The sequence below is a fragment of the Phodopus roborovskii genome, unplaced genomic scaffold (genome assembly GCF_943737965.1).
Source record: "Phodopus roborovskii unplaced genomic scaffold, PHOROB, whole genome shotgun sequence".
NCBI lineage: Eukaryota > Metazoa > Chordata > Mammalia > Rodentia > Cricetidae > Phodopus > Phodopus roborovskii.
In genome coordinates, this window is record NW_026126424.1 from 16,154,490 (window position 1) to 16,173,562 (window position 19,073).

At 43.8% G+C, this 19,073-nt stretch overlaps 1 protein-coding gene across 2 annotated transcripts; it reads left to right on the forward strand.

The window, feature by feature from the left end:
- Positions 1–3,958: 3,958 nt before the first annotated feature.
- S1pr1 (sphingosine-1-phosphate receptor 1) lies at positions 3,959–7,883 on the forward strand. Of its 2 annotated transcripts, none has more exons than XM_051185633.1 (2): positions 3,959–4,042; positions 5,654–7,883. In XM_051185633.1, the coding sequence occupies exon 2, from the start codon at positions 5,817–5,819 to the stop codon at positions 6,963–6,965; it is 1,149 nt and encodes a 382-aa protein (XP_051041590.1). In that variant the 5' UTR covers positions 3,959–4,042; positions 5,654–5,816; the 3' UTR covers positions 6,966–7,883. The 2 variants fall into 2 exon arrangements, with proteins under 2 accessions (XP_051041590.1, XP_051041589.1); XM_051185632.1 differs by lacking the exon at positions 3,959–4,042 and adding an exon at positions 4,941–5,098.
- The last annotated feature ends 11,190 nt before the right edge of the window (positions 7,884–19,073 follow it).

Sequence of the window (19,073 nt, forward strand, 5' to 3'; positions counted from 1 at the left end):
GCTTGAAGAGCAAGTACTATTTTATCTGACAACTCCTAAGGAAAAAACCTGAAGGATAGGGAAGCTGCTTTGAAATCAGAACCCTGAAGTAGTGCCACTTTAATGGGAATGGGACATTGCAGATTGGCAGCGTTGGAGTGGAATGGTAAGGTAGGAACACAGGGCGTGGCTTCTGGGAAGAAAAGGGGCTAGACTGCAAGCCAGGAAATAGCTGGAGGGCATAGTTCTTAGCGATATCTTCGGTAGTATGGGTCTTGAAGGGTGTGTGCCTCGAGTCCTGGAATCCACTAGAAAGCTGTGACTGGGAACAGTGGCTGGACTTTCTCATTTGCTCATCAGTTGTATATATTCTATACCCCAGAGGTATATGATAACAGTGACTGTTACCAAGTCACTATCAGCAAAATAACTGTGTTCTTTACAACACTGGGTCAGGCTGCATGCTGTGCTCAGCTGTGGTGTGTACAGCAGAAAAGATTTCTCCCGAGTAATTCTTTGATATACTTGAGGTTTATCTCAGTGGTTTGGTGTGGTGGTTGTGATTCTACAGTTTGCTTATGGTCATATCTCACATTAACCAACATGCTTAGTATAGCTGGAGCCCATTTTTCTTGTTTGTAAAATTAGGATAACAGTACCTAACTTGTAGTGATTAGGCTGTAAGGATTAATGGGATATATATGTATTTGTGTATATGTATATATGCATATGTATGCATATATGACATTTAAAATCTGGTATGTAATTACTAAAAGTAAAAATTTTCCTTAGGTCTATAAGATGGGCTCTGAGAAATTTCAGCTAGCATTCATTAGGAGGTAGCTAAGTTAGTAGAGTCTTTTCCTAACATGCATTAAGCCCTGGGTTCAATCCCCAGCACTGTTCCAACATAAAGCCAGATGTGGTGGCACACCCCTATAACACTAATGCTTGGGAAGTGGAAGCAGGAGGATCAGAAACGGAGGTCGTCTTTGGCTGATATGAGTGGATTTTGAGGCTATCCTGGGCTATAGACACTTCTAATATTTATGGTTATATAGATCTATAACTATATGTGAGATAGCTAATCTTGGCTATACAGTTAACTGTAGACTGACATTTCTATTCTCTCTTGATGTCAGGAAATAACTAAGCCCCAGGTAGCTGGGCATGCCTATTGGGAAATTTCTTGACAGGACCAAATTTGGGCCACACCTTCTGGTGGCAGTCCAAATAAAAGGACCTGGAAGAAGAAAGCCTTTGCTTTTTGCCTGCTTGCCCTCTAGCTGACAAGTTCATCTGTCCTGCTGTGGAGGTTATTTCTTCACTCTATTAAAACCTAGTCTTCAGGATTTCAAATGAGACTGGAGACAAACTGCTCTTTTGTAATCCTCCAGGACTCCTGAACCAGACTAGGACCCCTGAGACATTCAGCCTCAGGGACTCTTGGTTACTGACTTGGCCTGTCAGAAGATAGCCATTGTTGGACGAGCCAGATCACAATCAGTTCTGTTCCTTCAGAGAACTCTTGACTGTGGAATATATATATCTTCCCACCCCTCTCCCTGCCCCCCCCCTTTTCATTTGAGACAGAGTCTCAGTATATAGCCTGGAACTAGCTATGGAGACCAGGCTGGCTTCAAATACCTGCCTGCCTCTGGAATGTTGCGATTATAGGCATTTGTGACCACTCATAGCCTATAGTTTCTTTTTGCTATACTAGGAATAGAACCCAGAATGTTGTACATGCTAGGAAACAGCCTACCACTGAAATATACCAGAGCCTGTGTGTGTGTGTGTGTGTGTGTGTGTGTGTGTGTGTAAGGAGAGAGAGAGAGAGAGAGAGAGAGAGAGAGAGAGAGAGAGACTAGTATCCCAAGTGGGCTTCATCTTACTATATAGCAGATATAGTAAGAACTCCTTATCTTCTTGCCTCTACAAATTCTGAGACTATGGGCACTCACCACTGTGCCTGGCTGTTTGTATACAGTTTCATGATACAGATATATTGCTGAGTGTGACAGCCCATGCCTGAGAGCTGAGCTAGCATGACCTGAAGTGTGGGGCAGCATGGGCTACTCATTGATACAGACTTTCTTCCTTCACACTGAACACCTCAGTAATCGTTTTATGCACATCCGAAGACAAGTACAATCAGAAGGACTAACTTGGGAAAGTGTAAGTGAGGGAGTCTGCTCTGTTCAGGAAAATAATTGGAAAATTTCAAGTCTTTGATTGGCAGCATTGGAGCCACCAGGCAAGGCACCTTAGAATTGTGGACTCAGCTCTGGGCAATCTACACGTCTCTAACTATCCTGGTTAGAATGGTCCGCGGTGCTCGCTTGCTTCGCAGAGCAGTGTCCATCACATCTTGAGACATCAAGATGCTATTTTCCCTTGGAGATCTCCTAAACTCCTTGCCTGGGCTGTGCTGTGATTAACTTGAATGGTCTTGTCTTGCAAATGAAACTCAAACTCATTCTTTTCCGGAGGAGACTAGATGGCTGTTAACTTGGTTTCCATGTTGTTTCGCAAGTTCTGTAGTTCGCGACTACGTACTGTACAAGGCTGTCAATGAGTGCTTTAGCAGCTACTTTTTTTTTTTTTTTTTTTTTTTTTGCAAGCTCATAAAATCCCAGAAGGTAGGGGTCTGTTGTTTATTCATTCAGCCTCTTTTGAGTCATTCAGGTACAGGGTGTGTCTGTCAATTGAAACTATACAGGGGAGGAAGTTTTGCATTCACATCTGCTTAGGGTGGGAAGGCAGTGTGACCAGAGGACTTGGGTGGAACCTCTTTTTTAACAGCAGAGCAAGGCATAAAGGCCCCGAGCCTGCTACTCAAACAAACCTAACCAAGGCCTCTGCAGCCTTAACCTCTTAAGTGTTATCTACTAAGAGAAAATGTGGGCGAGGTGTGACTCTTTAGATTGGGGGGGCGTCTCTTAGTTATATCTCAGATAGAAAGAGAGGGAAGGGATGCCAGCCTCAGCTGGGCAGAGGTAGGCGCTGGACTGTGAAAAAGCCAGGTAGCCCTTTCCCCTGTGGAAATTCTAGAGCTGCTGGACTGTTTAAATCTCTGAAGTTGGGGTTAGCAGCCCACCTCCTCAAGGCCTCGGCGCTTCCCAGAATCTGGGGCACACCGCCTGGCTTTGCGCTCAGCTGAGTGAGGGGAACCCCCATCCAGCACCAAGCCGGGCGCTGGCCCACTTCATCGTGCGCCCGGGGAAAGCCACTTTCTGCCCACCAGACCGCAAACTTCAAGGCTTGTCTAGGATCGGAGTGGAGGATGGGAGGAGGAGGAAAGAAGCATTTCGGTGCCTTCGGGCTGCTCGCCTCGGGCCTTTCTCGCAGTTCCTTTCCAGGATCTCCTCCCTGCGGCGTGGCGGCTCGGTTTTCCCCTGACCTCATGGAAGTGGCCCCTAGGGCACCAGGCCACTCGGGCCATTCGGATCCTCAGGGCTGACGGATCCGGGACCAGGAAGGTCCTCTATGAGAACCAGGCTCTTCCTCGCTCTCTAAGATTTTAACGAAGAAAAGTTTTTCAACGGATCCCCATCTCTGGTTTCTGAATCCTCACCAGCCCTGGGGACCGCGGGTAGAAGGCGAGAGACGTGATTTGTGAGCTAGAATTTAGGGGCTGTAAGGCTCCGCCCCCCTTCCCCCCTCCCCTCTCTGCTGGTTGCGGAGGAGGGGCTCCTATTCATTTTGTTTTATTTTAGTCACTCCGCCGAAGACCTTTCTTGGAGGCTGCTTCTCAGAAGCCTGGACCCGGAGGGGCCCCCTGCCGCTGGCAGAGGGCCGAGGAGTTAAAGGCTTTAACCCCTCCCAGTCCCTTCCTAGAGGAGCCACCAGCCTCGGTGGGGCGCTCAGAGACTTCGCTCTGCAGAGTGGCGCGGGCAGCGGCAGGCAGGGCTGGCCATTGGAGTGCTCCGCTGCGGGGGGGGGGGGGCAGCACAGAGAACTTTGCGAGTGAACTAGTCGCCGTCATTCGAGGACAGCAGCAAGATGCGGGTCGCACGGTGTAGACCCAGAGCTCTGCCGACGCAGCTTCGTCCGGCTTGAGGTAGGGGGTTGCGAGCCTCTCAAGCTCCAGCGCCGGCCGCGGGGCGCCAAGGTGCCAAGAACTAAGCTTTAAAACCGAACGAAACAAACACACACACACACAAACAAACAAAAACTTTGGGGGAAAAATGCATTACTAGGTTACTCTGGAGCCCTCTTAATTGGCTTCTTCTTGAGGCACGGAGGTAACGAAGTTCAGAATGGATTAATACTCAATTTGTAGAAACAGCTGGGGAGGGGGGGAATGAAGGGAAGGAGAAGCTGTGATTCATTTAAGGGGAGACGCTTATCTCTGGAAATTCTACAGAGAGAATTATCAGGCACCACGGCAGTGACTGCCATTGAATGAGAGTGGACTGTCCGACTAGGGTGGGGGAGATGTGGGGTTTCCTGAAATTTTCTGTCATAGAAATGACTTCAATGGTTCTAGTTTGTTTGTTTGTTTGCTTGTTTAACTTCATTTTTATAACGTTGATCCACTACCAGGCAGTCTGCGAAGTACTTAATCAGTGTTGTGTGTCCTTCCTCTAGGTGTTACTAGTTATGCCAGAGAAGGCAATGTTGGGGGTGTGGGGAGAGGACGGGCATTAATAACATTGACTAAAATTGCCCATGAACATTTAACAGTGTGTGCCTCTGGAAAGTCATGTACCTGAAGTTAGAAGAAACTTATCCCTAGCAGAGTGACTTCTCTGTGCATGCTTGCCTTAGCTGAAGTCAAAACAGGCAACCAGTTCGTGGAGAAACTTATGGGATTTGTTGAAATCTCGTAGGAGGGGCTCTCTACGAATACCATTAAACTTAATAAGTTTACTTGTGGGGGGTTGGGTGGGGAGGAGGAGTAAAGCAAGAAAAAAAAATTAAGAAGAAAGACTAGGCAGTTGCTTCACGGAGGCGCCTAGCTTTCCTGTTTACGGCAGGCCTGGTGGCCCACACCTCCCTGTGCCCTCCGCCCTGACCGACCCTCAACACACCTGCTCCTAGGGAGTTATTAATAGAGCCCAGAAGACGACTTACGTTGTCAAATGATCTTCCTACAAATCTACTTTCTTGCATGGTAATTAGGAGGTGGGCTGGTCTCTATAAGCTGTGTGTGTGTGCGCGTGTGTGTGGTATATGTGGTGTGTGTGTGTGTGTATGGTGTATGTGTGTGTGGTGTGTGGGGGCAGGTGTGTAGATGTCAACACTGCTCTGAGATTTGACAGTTGGGGCCTTCTGTGAGAAGAGGCCCTTGGGCTGGTGGTGACCAAGTGCTGGAGCTGGAGACCAGGTACAGGAATGTCAGGGTTGGAAGCTGCAGGTGGGGTGGGGGTCGGGGGAGTATGGTGAGGGGTAGAAAACTAGAATGGGGTGCTGTTTTCCATTTTTACTTTGGTGGATTTAGTGACAAGAGCGAGGTTGGGCTCTTAGTCAGAGTTTTCATTCTAGGCAATCTCTCTCTCTCTCTCGTTTTTTATTCTTGTTTTGTTACTAGAAATGATAATTTGAGTTAAAAAAATACTCCCTATGCTCTGGCCAAGTTTACTTAAAACTGGATCAGTCCCTTGGCCAGAATGAATTCTGCTAGTGTGGTGGGCCTTTTCCCTGATTTTCTTTTCTTTGTAACTTTAAGGCTGCCGTTTTGGAGGCCCTCTCCAGCCAAGGAAAAGCTACACAAAAAGCTTGGTATTGCTCACTGACCCGGCCCTGCTATAACTGAAGGACCGCTCAACCTCGCCCTCTAGCGTTCGTCTGGAGAAGTACCACCCCCGGGCTCCTGGGGACACACTGCGGCTATGGTATCCACCAGCGTCCCGGTGGTTAAGGCCCTCCGTAGCTCAGTCTCCGATTATGGTAACTATGATATCATAGTACGGCATTATAACTACACAGGCAAGTTGAACATCGGGGTGGAGAAGGACCATGGCATTAAGCTGACTTCAGTGGTCTTCATTCTCATCTGCTGCTTCATCATCCTAGAGAATATATTTGTCTTGCTAACTATTTGGAAAACCAAGAAGTTCCATCGGCCCATGTACTATTTCATCGGCAACCTGGCCCTCTCGGACCTGTTCGCAGGAGTGGCTTACACAGCTAACCTGCTGTTGTCTGGGGCCACCACCTACAAGCTCACCCCCGCTCAGTGGTTTGTGCGGGAAGGGAGTATGTTTGTGGCTCTGTCTGCCTCGGTGTTCAGCCTCCTTGCCATTGCCATCGAGCGCTACATCACCATGCTGAAGATGAAACTACATAATGGGAGCAACAGCTCGCGCTCCTTCCTGCTGATCAGTGCCTGCTGGGTCATCTCCCTCATCCTGGGTGGCCTGCCCATCATGGGCTGGAACTGCATCAGCTCACTGTCCAGCTGTTCGACCGTACTCCCACTCTACCACAAGCACTATATTCTCTTCTGTACCACTGTCTTCACTCTGCTCCTGCTCTCCATCGTCATCCTCTACTGTAGGATCTACTCCTTGGTCAGGACTCGAAGCCGCCGCCTGACCTTCCGAAAGAACATCTCCAAGGCCAGCCGCAGTTCTGAGAAGTCTCTGGCCTTGCTGAAGACTGTCATCATTGTCCTGAGTGTCTTCATTGCTTGCTGGGCCCCTCTCTTCATCCTACTGTTGCTGGATGTGGGCTGCAAGGCGAAGACATGCAACATCCTGTACAAAGCAGAGTACTTCCTGGTCCTGGCTGTGCTGAACTCAGGTACCAACCCCATCATTTACACTCTAACCAACAAGGAGATGCGCAGGGCCTTCATCCGGATCATATCCTGTTGCAAATGCCCCAATGGAGACTCCACTGGCAAATTCAAGCGGCCCATCATCCCAGGCATGGAATTTAGTCGCAGCAAATCAGACAACTCCTCCCACCCGCAGAAGGATGATGGGGACAACCCAGAGACCATTATGTCCTCTGGAAATGTCAACTCTTCCTCCTAAAACCAGAAGCTGTTGATACTGGGGAAGCATTCAGACTTGGTCACCTACTACCCCAGAGTTTAAAAAATGGCTCTCATTCCCCCACTGCTGTCTGGAAGGAGCTATTGGGAGCCCGAGAGAGGGAGGGAAGGGAGAATGTGTGGCCTGGTGATGCCATGATGTAAGTAGGTAGTTCTTGTGAACAATGCACTGGGAAGGGTGGAGATAAGGTCTGGCCTCCAGTGGGTTTCCTGCCCTCCCCCACACCCTGGAGCTTTGATTTTGCACTGAGCCAAAGGTCTAGCATTGTCAAGCTCCTGAAGGGATCATCTGACCCCTTCTCAAAGACTAAGGTCCCATGAGAAAGTGTCCCTGGAGTCTTGCGATGTGATCTTTCACCGTAAAGGCAAAGTGAGTATGTATCCTTTAACTTGGTAGGGTGGTACGCATGTCCCACTCTCCCTCCCCTTCTCATCCTCTCTCCGCTTCCCACTACTTCTCCATATTCTTTTCTTTTATATCTTAACTGTCTGTTGGTCAGAAGGAGGTTATACGGGGCTCTATTCCTTGATTGCCTGAAACTGGCAGGCTGTTAACTCGGAAGGCTATTTGCTGAGGCCAAAGTTTCCATGTAAGATGGGTCAAGTTGTTGGTGATTTGCTAGGCCATCTTTAATTTCAAAATGTTTTCTTTATTCCTCACAAATTCCTTATTCCCATTACAACCACAATGGATATGTGTTAGTAATGTGGATAACAAAGTCTACTTTATTTCAGCTATATCAGACGTGATCTAAGATGTGTTCCTTACTCCTCATGCATTCCTTATTCCTGTTACAACCATCATGGATATGTGTTTGTAATGGGAATAACGAAGTCTACTTTATCTGAATTCTACCAGCCATAATCTTAGGTGTGTTCCAGGACTATAGAAGAAAAAGGAGTAAAACAGCAGAATAAGGAGAACAACAGTGTTAACTTTTGGAAACCAAGAGTGACTTCTTGATGTCTTTCCTCTAACAAATACAATGTCTTTGGCACTTTCATTGATTATTTCAGAGTGTTGTGTGATCCATTTCAAACAATGGGGGATGGTTATATCATGTTTAAAATTCAATTTATGATTTTTGAATGTATTTGCTTCTTTGAGGTCATTTTACTGAGTTTTTTTCCTAACCTGTGTTAACACCATTGAATGTGTAGTCCTTAAGAAAGTGTCACCCTTTTGTACCCGAAAAGCATTACTTTAACTGACAGAGGACATCAGGAATTCTTCATTTTGGCTGTCATTAGATATTGATGGAGGGTGTAAATGTTACAGAGAATAAAAATATATTACTGTCTCTTTAGTATGGATTTCAGTGCAATTAAACAGAGAAATGTCTTTTTTAAAAAAATAGTATTTAATAGGTTTCTGACTTTTGTGGATCATTTTGCACATAGCTTTATCAACTTTTAAACATTAATAAACTGATTTTTTTTAAAGATCCTTTTGTGAAGAGAACTTTTTTAAAAAAAATCATTCACTGAGATATCTGTTGACTATGTGGTTCTTTGGAGGTAAAGTTAAGAGCAAATTTGTAGTACTCTCTAAAAGTCTTTACCTTGATAAGTTAAGGCATGGAAAATGTGATTTGTTTAGAAACCACTCTAGCTTTTTCAGGAAGAGAAACTTCAACAAACTAACATTAAAGACATGAAGAGAATAAGAGAAAAACCACCAACCTTCTAAAGACCACAGCAAATAAATGTAACTATTTGGATTTCAAAGTGCATTGAGGCTAGACAAAATGAAGTATGATAATTCCACTCTAAAATATAGTCTTCTAAAGCACAACAATAAATTCCTCAATCTATTTTAAGTTGTGATTAAGATGGCAAGTTCAAACCCAACCTCAAAAGCATATTTTCTTGGTCTTTTAGCAATATGCTAGAGAAGAGAAAATGTGGTTAACAGGAAATAATATTATGTAACTCAGTACTTTTGTACTTTTTTAGTTTCTCTATTCTTGAGTCAAGGTCTAGTGGGTTCCATGCTTGTCTCCTGCTCACTCTGAGGATGAATGTCAACTTTTAATCCTTTGGCTTTCACCTCTTCCTCAGTGCCTAGCCCAGGTTTATGCTTTGCTAGGGATTAAGTACTGGTTCTTTTACATGTTAGACAAATACTCTGTCAGCTGACTTTTATGTCCAACGTCCAAGTCATCCTGTTTTCTAGGACACTATCTTGAGTTCTTATGAGAACAATATTGGACTATGCAATTCAATTGTAACAATAGAATATAGGGTGGGTGATCACCCCCTTACACACATACCTTTTTAAAAATTTCCTCATTTAACTATTCCCACTAAAATGAAAGTAACTGTAAAATGAAAGCATACAACACAAAATTATACAACAGTTAACTCTTGGAGTTATTGTCATCTTTAGTGGAGATTAACTGGGAGTGCTTTGGTGTGTTTGGCTTTTCAGCCTATTGTTGCTTTTCAGAATTTGTGTTTCCAAGTGTCATTGACTATGTACAGGACAGGACACAGTTGGGACATGAAGATAAACCTCACCTACTAGAGTAGATGTCATTTCTGGGTGAGGTTAACTGTGGGAAACAGAGTGTGTTCACTAAGGAAACCTTAGGTCATAACCTCCAGCATCCTGAAGGAAATGCCAAAAGTGCTCGGAAGACAAAGGGCTGGAAACAAATGAGAATGTCTCTATCCATCTGTCTGCCGAGGCGGAAGGGGTGACTTCATGCTTCACTCACTTCCTCCAGCGTTCATTACTGACTCGGGAATAATGGAAAAGTGTGACCATTTTTGCTTCACTGGATGATAAAACCGTACTTTTGAACTTATCTCCAAGTACAGGGTGACTCACAAAATGGAGCAGATGAGAGCTCCTTGGTGACAGGAGATCAATCCTTTTGTCCATCTCTGAGCACAGCATCCTGTGGACGTGCCTTCTTCTAGTGCCACCAGACAGTGGATCTCATCTGGAGAAAGCTGGGCTGTGTAGATGTTTGAAAGTCCCAGTTCTAGTCAAGATGCAAAGACAGAGAAGGAATCTAGGAATCTGTGGTTGTATTCTCCCATGATATCGGATTTTAAATGAATATGCTGTAAGGAGTGAGATGAGAAAAACCCTCAGCGATTGAATATATATATATATATATATATATATATATATGTAGCTCTGTTGGTAGAGAGCTAGTCTAGCATGCAGAAAGCAGAAAGCTATGGGTTCCATCCCCAGTAACACATAAGCCTCATGTGGGTGTGGTAGTAATCCCAGGAAGGAGAAACAGGAAGCTGTTCAGTTATATACTGAGTTTGAAGACATCCTAGGATATATGAGACTACGTATTTTTTAAAAAAGTAGTCTTGTTCAAAAGAAGTGAGAGGCATCTAGAACTACTTGATGTTTTGTGTAAAAATTAGGTTAGTCCTAAATATCATGAAAGCTAAAAGAAAAAAATGACATTACACAGTATCCCCAACATTCAGTATTATTAACATCACAGACCATTATCCAGGAATGTCGAGACAGCTTGAGAAGTAAAGGTGCTTGCCACACAAAACTGGTATCTTGAGTTTGGGCCTTGAAAACTCTTTAATTACAAGAATTGGAGCAGGGTGGCTCATGCTCACAATCCCAGTAAATGAGAGCCTGAGGCAAGAGGATAAAGAATTTGAGACCAGCTTTGACCAAGTGACAAATTGGAGGCCAAATTGGGTTATGTGAGAGTGTCTTAAAAACCTAAAACTTCTGATACCAAGTTTTGTAATATTATTAGGGATTTAGAAGCTTAAGTGTAAGTTTTGAATTCATGTGTCTGTGCTTATTACATACTAGATTCTCTTGAGTAATATGTTCACTTCATCTGTAATATCCAGGATGCCTATGTCCCCCCAATGTAAAAAGTTTGCTTCTAAAGATCATTTTTGTCCTTTTGAAATTATGCTGAGCTCTGCTCTGGACACTGCTTGTGTTAAGAAACTGACCAGTGCACATCTTTTCAGTACTTCCCAAACTGCACTTTTCTTAGACTTCAGACCCATTGTACCTATGCTCCCTCCATCACTAAGATTGCTCGCTTTTATGCATCTGTTTGGAGCTGCTGGGAAAGGAAGACTTCAGACAAATGGTGCGTGCTCCTGGGTAATGGTACAAAACAAGGACTGGGTGACCCAGTGATTCTCAGTGGTAGCAATCCCATGTTTCATGGGAAGTCAGGCTATAGTGCTAGAGTGGTCCATTTTAAAGCATTCTATATACAGAATACCCAAAAGGCTTCTTAACAGTCACTGGCTCAGCAGCTGGGGGCACATCTATAATCCTAGTACTCGGGAGGCTTAGACAGGGGCATTGCTGTGAGTTCTCCTCCCCTTGGTTCAGTAACTAATCTCTAGCTAAAAACTGTTATAATATATATGGTAAGTATTTACAATGAGCTTTTGTAGTTTCTGTGAAATGGTGTTATTCTTTTTATATAACTATTTTATTTTATTTTATTAAGACAGGATCTTGTATAGCCCAAGCTGGCAACAAACTTATTCTGAATCTGAGGCATATGCCATCACACCTGGCTCTAAAATTTTGTTTATGAGGCAGGGTATCAAACTACCTGAAGGTGAGGTTGAACTTATGACTTTGCCTTGATTGATGAAGTTCCAAGATTCCCGGTGAGTGCTACCACACCCAGTTTATGCAATGCTAGACGAAGAACCCAGGACTTCCTGCAAGCTAGACAGACTCAGACCCTCTACCAACCAAACTGTATTTTTGTTTTTAGTTTTTAGTTTTTTGTTTTTAGATGACTTACTTCACTCTTCTGAGCTGTGGTGTTTTCCAAAGGCACCTAACTAATTTTTATCAAACTAAATTTGATCCCATTTATTTTTAGAGTTAATTTGTTTGCATTTTTCCAGGAATAGTTTCTAAACATATTGAGGGAGGAATTATAACACACAGACTGGAAATATTATTTCCTTATGAATACAGTAAGTAGGGTTGGAGGAGAGCTCTTTTGTGGATGTGTGTGTGTGTGTGTGTGTGGCAGAGAAGACAGGTATGTATATGTGTCTTTTGAGGGAGGGTCTCATTCTGCAGTCCAGGCTGTCCTTGAATTTAGTGTAATCCCCCTGACTCAGCTTCCTGAGTACTGGGTGACAGGTGAGAGTACTCTGCCCAGTTCACTAAGTCCTTGAAGAAGAGAAATAGTAACAAATGGCATAATTTCCCTGATACTTCCTTCCTACATTTTTGATGTGTTTCACATCATACAAGAAAAAGGACTTAACAGAATCATCTATACACAGCTTTGCTTTTAATTCGGTGGTACCTGAATCTAGAATCATGTTTCAGGAAACAAGGTATGGGCAGGTAAAAAGTTTTGGAGTGTCCATGCACACACACAGCAAGTTTTTCCTGTGCATAGCAGTACATGTCCAGTGCAGCTGAAGTAGAAGGGTTATGAATGAGATCCTATCTTAGAAAACAGGCTCTGCCCCGCCCCCACACACACTCAGGGACCGGTGCTCAGGGAATATGCTGAGGACACAGTAAATATATGTCCAAGAATTTTATAAAAGGAAAATACTTTTAAAAAGACTTCAACACAAAATCCAAAAGAGGAGAAAGAAAGAAAATCAGAAGAGGCACATGATGTTAGAAATGCAGTTCTGTCAGTTCAGTCTTGTCATGTTCACAATCCTTGATGAGAACTAGGACCAAGAACAATGCTGGTCCAGGAGGGGAATATGTCCCTTAATGCACCCTGTCCTCTACTCCTGGGTTTGCCTCTTGACTCTAGAGTCCCATGGTTCCTATTTTCATCATGTTTTCCTCTTTTATTCTTTTGGGATCTCAAAGATTAACACTCAGACTTAGCCCTATGCATAAGCATGAGCAATAGCACAGAGTGAGCTGTGGGCCTGAGGAGTTAGAAATGACTATTGTGTACTATTGAAACTCCTCCACACTCCCCACCAGCAGCTTTCTTGTTGATGACAGCCAGCCCTCTTGGAGAACTACTCAGTTACTACCAATATGTTTGCAACAATTTGTATGAATCTCAAAACCATTATGTTGAAAACAAAACAAAACAGTCTCATACTGTATAAGCCGCTGAAGTGAAATCTAGGGAAAAGCAAAACCGGGACTAGAGTAGACTAGAGAGAGGAGTCGGTGGTGAAGAGCACACTGCTCCTGCACAGGATCTCAATTTGGTCCCCAGCACCCATGTCAAGTGGTCTGCAACCCTCTGTAATTCCATTTTCAGGGGATCCAACACTCCCAGCTTCTGCCAGACTTACACTTATATGCACTCATGTAATTAAAGATAGTAAAATATATCTTTTTTAAGAAGGAAAAGAAAATCAATTCATAGAGATCAAAAGAGCATGAGTGGGGACCCAAGAAAAAGAAAAGGAAGGACTTTCTAGGATGCTAAGAATACTCTATATTGTATCTTTTTCTTTAGGGAACATTGGTTATTTACATGTATATAGTGTCCTAAATTTACCCAGCTATGTTCTAAAGACAACTACAATTTTTAAAAATCCAAGATGGCTGGCTTCAGCATCTAAGTACAAGCACAGTACAGGGTCTCCTCTTGGAAATTCTGGTAAGATTCCATAGAGTTCAAGAGAATGTGGCAAGCGTCCCAGAATAGTCCATAGAAGAGCATGTGGTCTTTTGTATTTATCTCATGCCCCAGGAACAAACCATTGAAATACCAAATAATCATGACCCGATGGTGTTCTTTTATTTCTATAGGATAAGATTGTGCAAAATCCCTGGAGAATCTGTGTGTTGGAAGAGTCTAGGGGTACAGTGAATCTTTGTTAATAAAAAATGCATTGACATTCAGATTCTACTCTTATGAATTTATAAAGGCTACAAGCAATCTTAAGAAGAACACGATCTATGGACTGGTGAGGATACGGAAGAATATTAGTAATGGAAACACATACAGAAGTTTGCCAAACCATGGCCACATGAGCACACCTAGATAAAGCATTCAGTCAGATACGAGCAGTTCCCTGGGTGTAAGCTCTTCACGAGTAGAAGCAATGGGCAGAAATTTAAAGGATGGGAAGGCAAAATGACAGCAGGTATGTTGTCTGCCTGTCCTCATCCCTGACTGAGAACTGGCCTTCAGCTAGTTCTAGGTGTAGTGGAGCAGAGGTGACGTGCTTCAGGTGTTCCACTGGTCCTGTGACGAACTGATTAGATTCTTATCAGGACCAGAAACCGGAAAAGGGGGAAATGCTGCCTGGACCTACAAGGAGATGGAGAAGGCAGTAAGCTGCTTGCTTATCTGTTTCCTGTGGAGGAATCAAAGTCATGGTGTGGTTGACCTTCCTGCCCTCACATACTCACAGCTCTACTGTCCACTCTCCCACCCATTCAGCGGGAATGCCTGGCCTGGTTGTGTGTTATAATATGAGAAAATGAAGAGCAGGATCCTTGACTTTCTAGAATGAGTAATATCTGTTCTTTCTGTCCTGGTGCTTCGGTGGCCTCTTTCCTTTGAGGCTAAGGGATGATGAGATAGCAAAAATACTTCTTTTTTTTTTTTCTTTCAGGAATGTATTCTCTGTTCTATACTTCCTCCAATATTTTCAGTTCTTCAGCATTTCACTTAGACAGTAGGATTAGATCAGACATGGTGACTCATGCTCTTGGGAAACCATGGCAGAAGGAACTCATAATGGATTCTCCAAGCCAGTCTGGGTTACTGAGGAAGGAAGAGCCTGACTTTAAAAAGCAAACGAAAGGCTGGCTATATGGCTCAGGAGGTAGAGGTTCCTGGGCTGGATTCCAGGCTCATCTCAAAAGTGGAAAGTTCTGTCCACTGACTACAGTATAGCATGGTTCTCGAACCTCCACATGCGTGTTATGGCACAAGTGTCCACAACTAATAAACAGCAGTGACAACACAATGCAAAGCAGACAAGGTGTGCTCAATGCTGACAGCTCTCTCCCCTAGCTTGATTTGACTTCCTTAAATTAGGTTAAATGGGCTGGAATTACGTCATCTGGGAGATGGAGTTACTAACACTTGTAAAAATCAGTATGGAGATTTTTCTGTGTGATGAAAAGCATTTGGTTTCTGTTAGAGCCGAGTATGTTACATTGTTGCCAGTTTCTGTCTCACCTGAGTGTGTGCTTCTATCCATGGTGTTACTGTGAACTAGAACCATGTGGGTTGTAATTGGCAAATTAGGTCGGATTAAGTCATTTGAACAACTTAGGTGGGATCCTTATTCAATTTGGATATAAAATATAAGAGACAAAATGTACAACCTTAAAAAAAAAGTGTGTGTGTGTGTGTGTGTGTGTGTGCCTATGTGTGTATGCCTGTGTGTGGTAGGACCAGAGCAGAAGAGGGCATTAGATTCTCTGAAGCTGGATTTAAGAAGGGTGGTTGTGAGCTGCCTGACATGGTGCTAAGATTGGAACCGCACATCCTTTGGAATAGCAACATGCTCTTAACCACTGAGCCATCTCTTCAGCCCCTAAAATGCATCACATTTTAGGAGAGGAAGCATGGCATGTGCTTCTAATGATCAGAATTATGATGACACATCCTGTGGAATGGAGAGCCCTGCAATCAACTAAGAATTTCAGAGATGTGCCTCAGTCCATCTCTTGCATGCTTCCTACTCAACTCTACCAGCAAACCCGGAGCTGTGAGTCCCAGTTCCATGCTCTAACCGTAACGAATATGAGCTGACCTAGTCACATCTGTTAGACTGTGTGTTTGTAGGTAGGGTCCTACTGTGTATTGAAGGCTTGAAAGGCTTCTGCCTCTGCTGCTTCTAAGTGCTGGGATTATAGTATGCATCACCATGCCTGACTCTATTTGCTGCTTTTATCCATTTCTTCCTTAATTTTATAAGTCCCAGGCTGGCTTACAACTTGCTATATAGCTGAGGATGACCTTGGACTTCTCTCTCTCTCTCTCTCAATCTCTCTCTGTTTCTCTCCTCTCTCTCTCTCTCACACACACACACACATACTTCTGGTTTATGTTGTACTACTGGACATTGAACCCCAGGTGTCCCTCATATTTAGCAAGTGCTCTATCAACTGAACTCCACCCCAGCCCCATTTACTATTTGTGTAATTTTCAAGACTGCTAATCCTTCAGACGTCTGTGCCTCTGTGACCATCTCTGCCCTTCAAAGTGTACCATCTCCTTGTAGGTGGAGTATCTTCATTGCTTTGTAAAACAGAGAAAATATTTATTTCTAATTTCAGAGTTTCTCTTGCCCCTGTCTAGACACCACTTCAGATAAAAACAAATTTAGATTGCCAGTATAGTTATGTTCTAAAATAAGAAAATATTTGTGAGAAATCACTTGTAAAAACATGAGATATCAGACGCCTGGCGACTCCGCTCACCCGGCTTCTGCAGTACCCGAAATAGAGTTTGGTTATCTCACATGCTGTTCCGCCTCAGCGAGCTGCATGTGGCCACCTGCAGAGAGAGCCCTTGGTTTCTCTTCCTTGTCTAAGTGCCAGTCAAGGCAGCTTTGAGAAAAACACAGATTTTCATACTCCTTTCTCAGGTGGAAGTGCACTAGGGTATCAAAGAAGTTCTCCTAGGTTCTTCAACCTGTAAAATACTTTGCCACGGGGCCAATAAGATGGTTTGGAGGGTGAAAGTGCTCGCCATGCAAATCCAGTGACTTGAGTTCAATGCCTGGAACTAGGGTTAAAAAACTCAACTCCAGTGGCCATTCATCTTCCCAGCACACCTACTACAAGACGGAAAGAGACAGGAGAACTGTGTTCAGACTTGTGGGCCAGCTCTTCTGGTGAACACAGTATAGCATAAACAAGAGACCCTCCCTCAACAGGGTGCGAGAGAAACCATTCCCAAAATCTGTCCCCTGACTTCTATGTGTGTTCTGTGGTACAGGTGCACGTATACACACACACACACACACACACACACACACACACACACACCAATAATAATAATGATAATAATCAAAACTTTTAAAAATGTAACTATTTTGCAGTAGTTAACTGGATATTTGTAAATCATCGCCTTTTCTAGTTGGATAGAGAGGGAGTCTATGTTCAAGTTTGCACAGTGCACACAGGTGTATGTATTCATATGCCTAGGCACATGAAGGCCCGAGGTCAAGGCCGGTGTCTTCCTCCATTGTTTGCCACCTCATCTTTTAAGACAGGATCTCTCACTGAACCTGGAGTTCAGTGATTCACTGCTGTCCTTCCTTCAACCCCCACAGCACTGGGGCACAGAAAAGCACCACCATGTTCTGCCCTTATGTTTACGCTGGGGATCTGAAGTATTGTCCCATGGTTGCACTTTATCGGATAAGCCTTTTCCCTAGCTGAATTTTTATACTGTGATAGGAACAATTATAAAGAATTTGACTGGGTAGGGGTGGTGCACACCTTTAATATCTATACTCAGGAGACAAACACAGGCAAATTTCTGAGTCTGAGGCCACCCTAGTTTGCACAGAGAGTTCCACAACAGCTGGGGCTACACTGAGAAACCCGGTCTGGGGGGATAGGGTTGGGGGTCGGGTGTTTGGTCCTGAGTTCAGTCCCAAGTGTTCACATCATGAGGCCCACAACTTCTTGTAACTCCAGTTCCGTGGGCTCTGACACTTTTCCGGCCTCCCTAGGCACTGGCATACATATAGCAATCACACACACACTAAACAAACAAAAAACGATAAAAATAAATCCTAAAAAATTAGCTAGATTTGGCGGCACAGGCCTATAATTCCTATTCCAAGAGGCTACAGCAGAAAGATCAAAAGTTCAAGGCTGCCAGGGATGCTGTTCAGTTGGCAGAGTGCCAGTTTAGTATGCAGCAGGCCCAGGGGTCCGTCCCAGTCACTGCGTGTAGTAGGGTGTTTGTAAACACACCTACAATTCCAGCACATTGGAAGTAGAAGGAGGGCATCTGGGGTTCAAGATCAACTTCAGGTTCAAGCCATTACTTTCTAAAATGAGCTACATGAAACCTTGACTCAAAGCAAAATGTCCAAGGCCCTCTATGACAGTACTTCACATTCCCAGCGTATACATAAGAGCAGGACACGGAGCTGCTTTCCTGTGACGCCAGTGCTGTTGAGGTTGAAGGCAAGACAGCGGTGAATCACTGAGCTCCAGGTTCAGCAAGAGATCCTGTCTTAAAAGATAAGGTGGAAAGCAATGGAGGGAGACACCTGCATTGACCCCTGCCTGGGACACATGAATACACACAAAGCAAATCGAAAGACAGCTTGAACACCTGAGTGAAATTCTACCTCAAAAAATAAAAAGTAAAAACACAAATAAGATGGCTCAATGTCAAGGAAGGAAGCTTGTAGCCAAGAGTCACAACTTGTGTTTGAACACCAGGTCCTACATAGTAGAAAGAGGAAACAGTCCTGTATGACTTCCACTCATTGGCGGTGGTATGTGCATGTCAATCAACCAATACGTAAATCTTAAAAAAGAAAACAGCAAACATTAAGAGGTAGAGGAAAGAACATGAAAATTTTTCCTATATATTTATTATTTTGATTTATTGATTTTACATGCATGAGCATTTTGCTTGGATGTGTCTGTGTACTGTGTGTGTGTGTGTGTGTGTGTGTGTGTGTGTGTGTGTGCGTTTGTGCTGGTGCCTGAGATAGCCAGAAGAAGGCGTCAGATCCCTTGGAACTTGAGTTATGGATGATTGTGAACTGCCACTCTCATGCTGAGAGTTGAATCCAAGTCCTCTTCAAGAACAACAGGTGCTTTAGACTGCTGAGTCATGTCTCAAGGCCTAGGTAAGAACATCAAAAGCAAATAAGTAAAAATAAAAGAAACCTACTGATTATTTTTTTTTTTTTTAGCTCAGGGGGGTATTGCCTGCTTATCAAAAGGACACATAAAACTGAGTTACTGAGAGTCTTCCCACAGGAAATAATCACTCTGGAAAGACAGAATAGCCATAGTCCATACAAGTGTTGAGTCTGTTAAAAAAAAAAAAAAAACAAAAAAAAAACTTCACTTAATAGCCAGATATGATGGCTGGAGCCTGTAATCCCAGCACTCAAGGGCAGAGACAGGAAGATCTCTGTGAGTTCAAGACCTGCCTGGTCTACA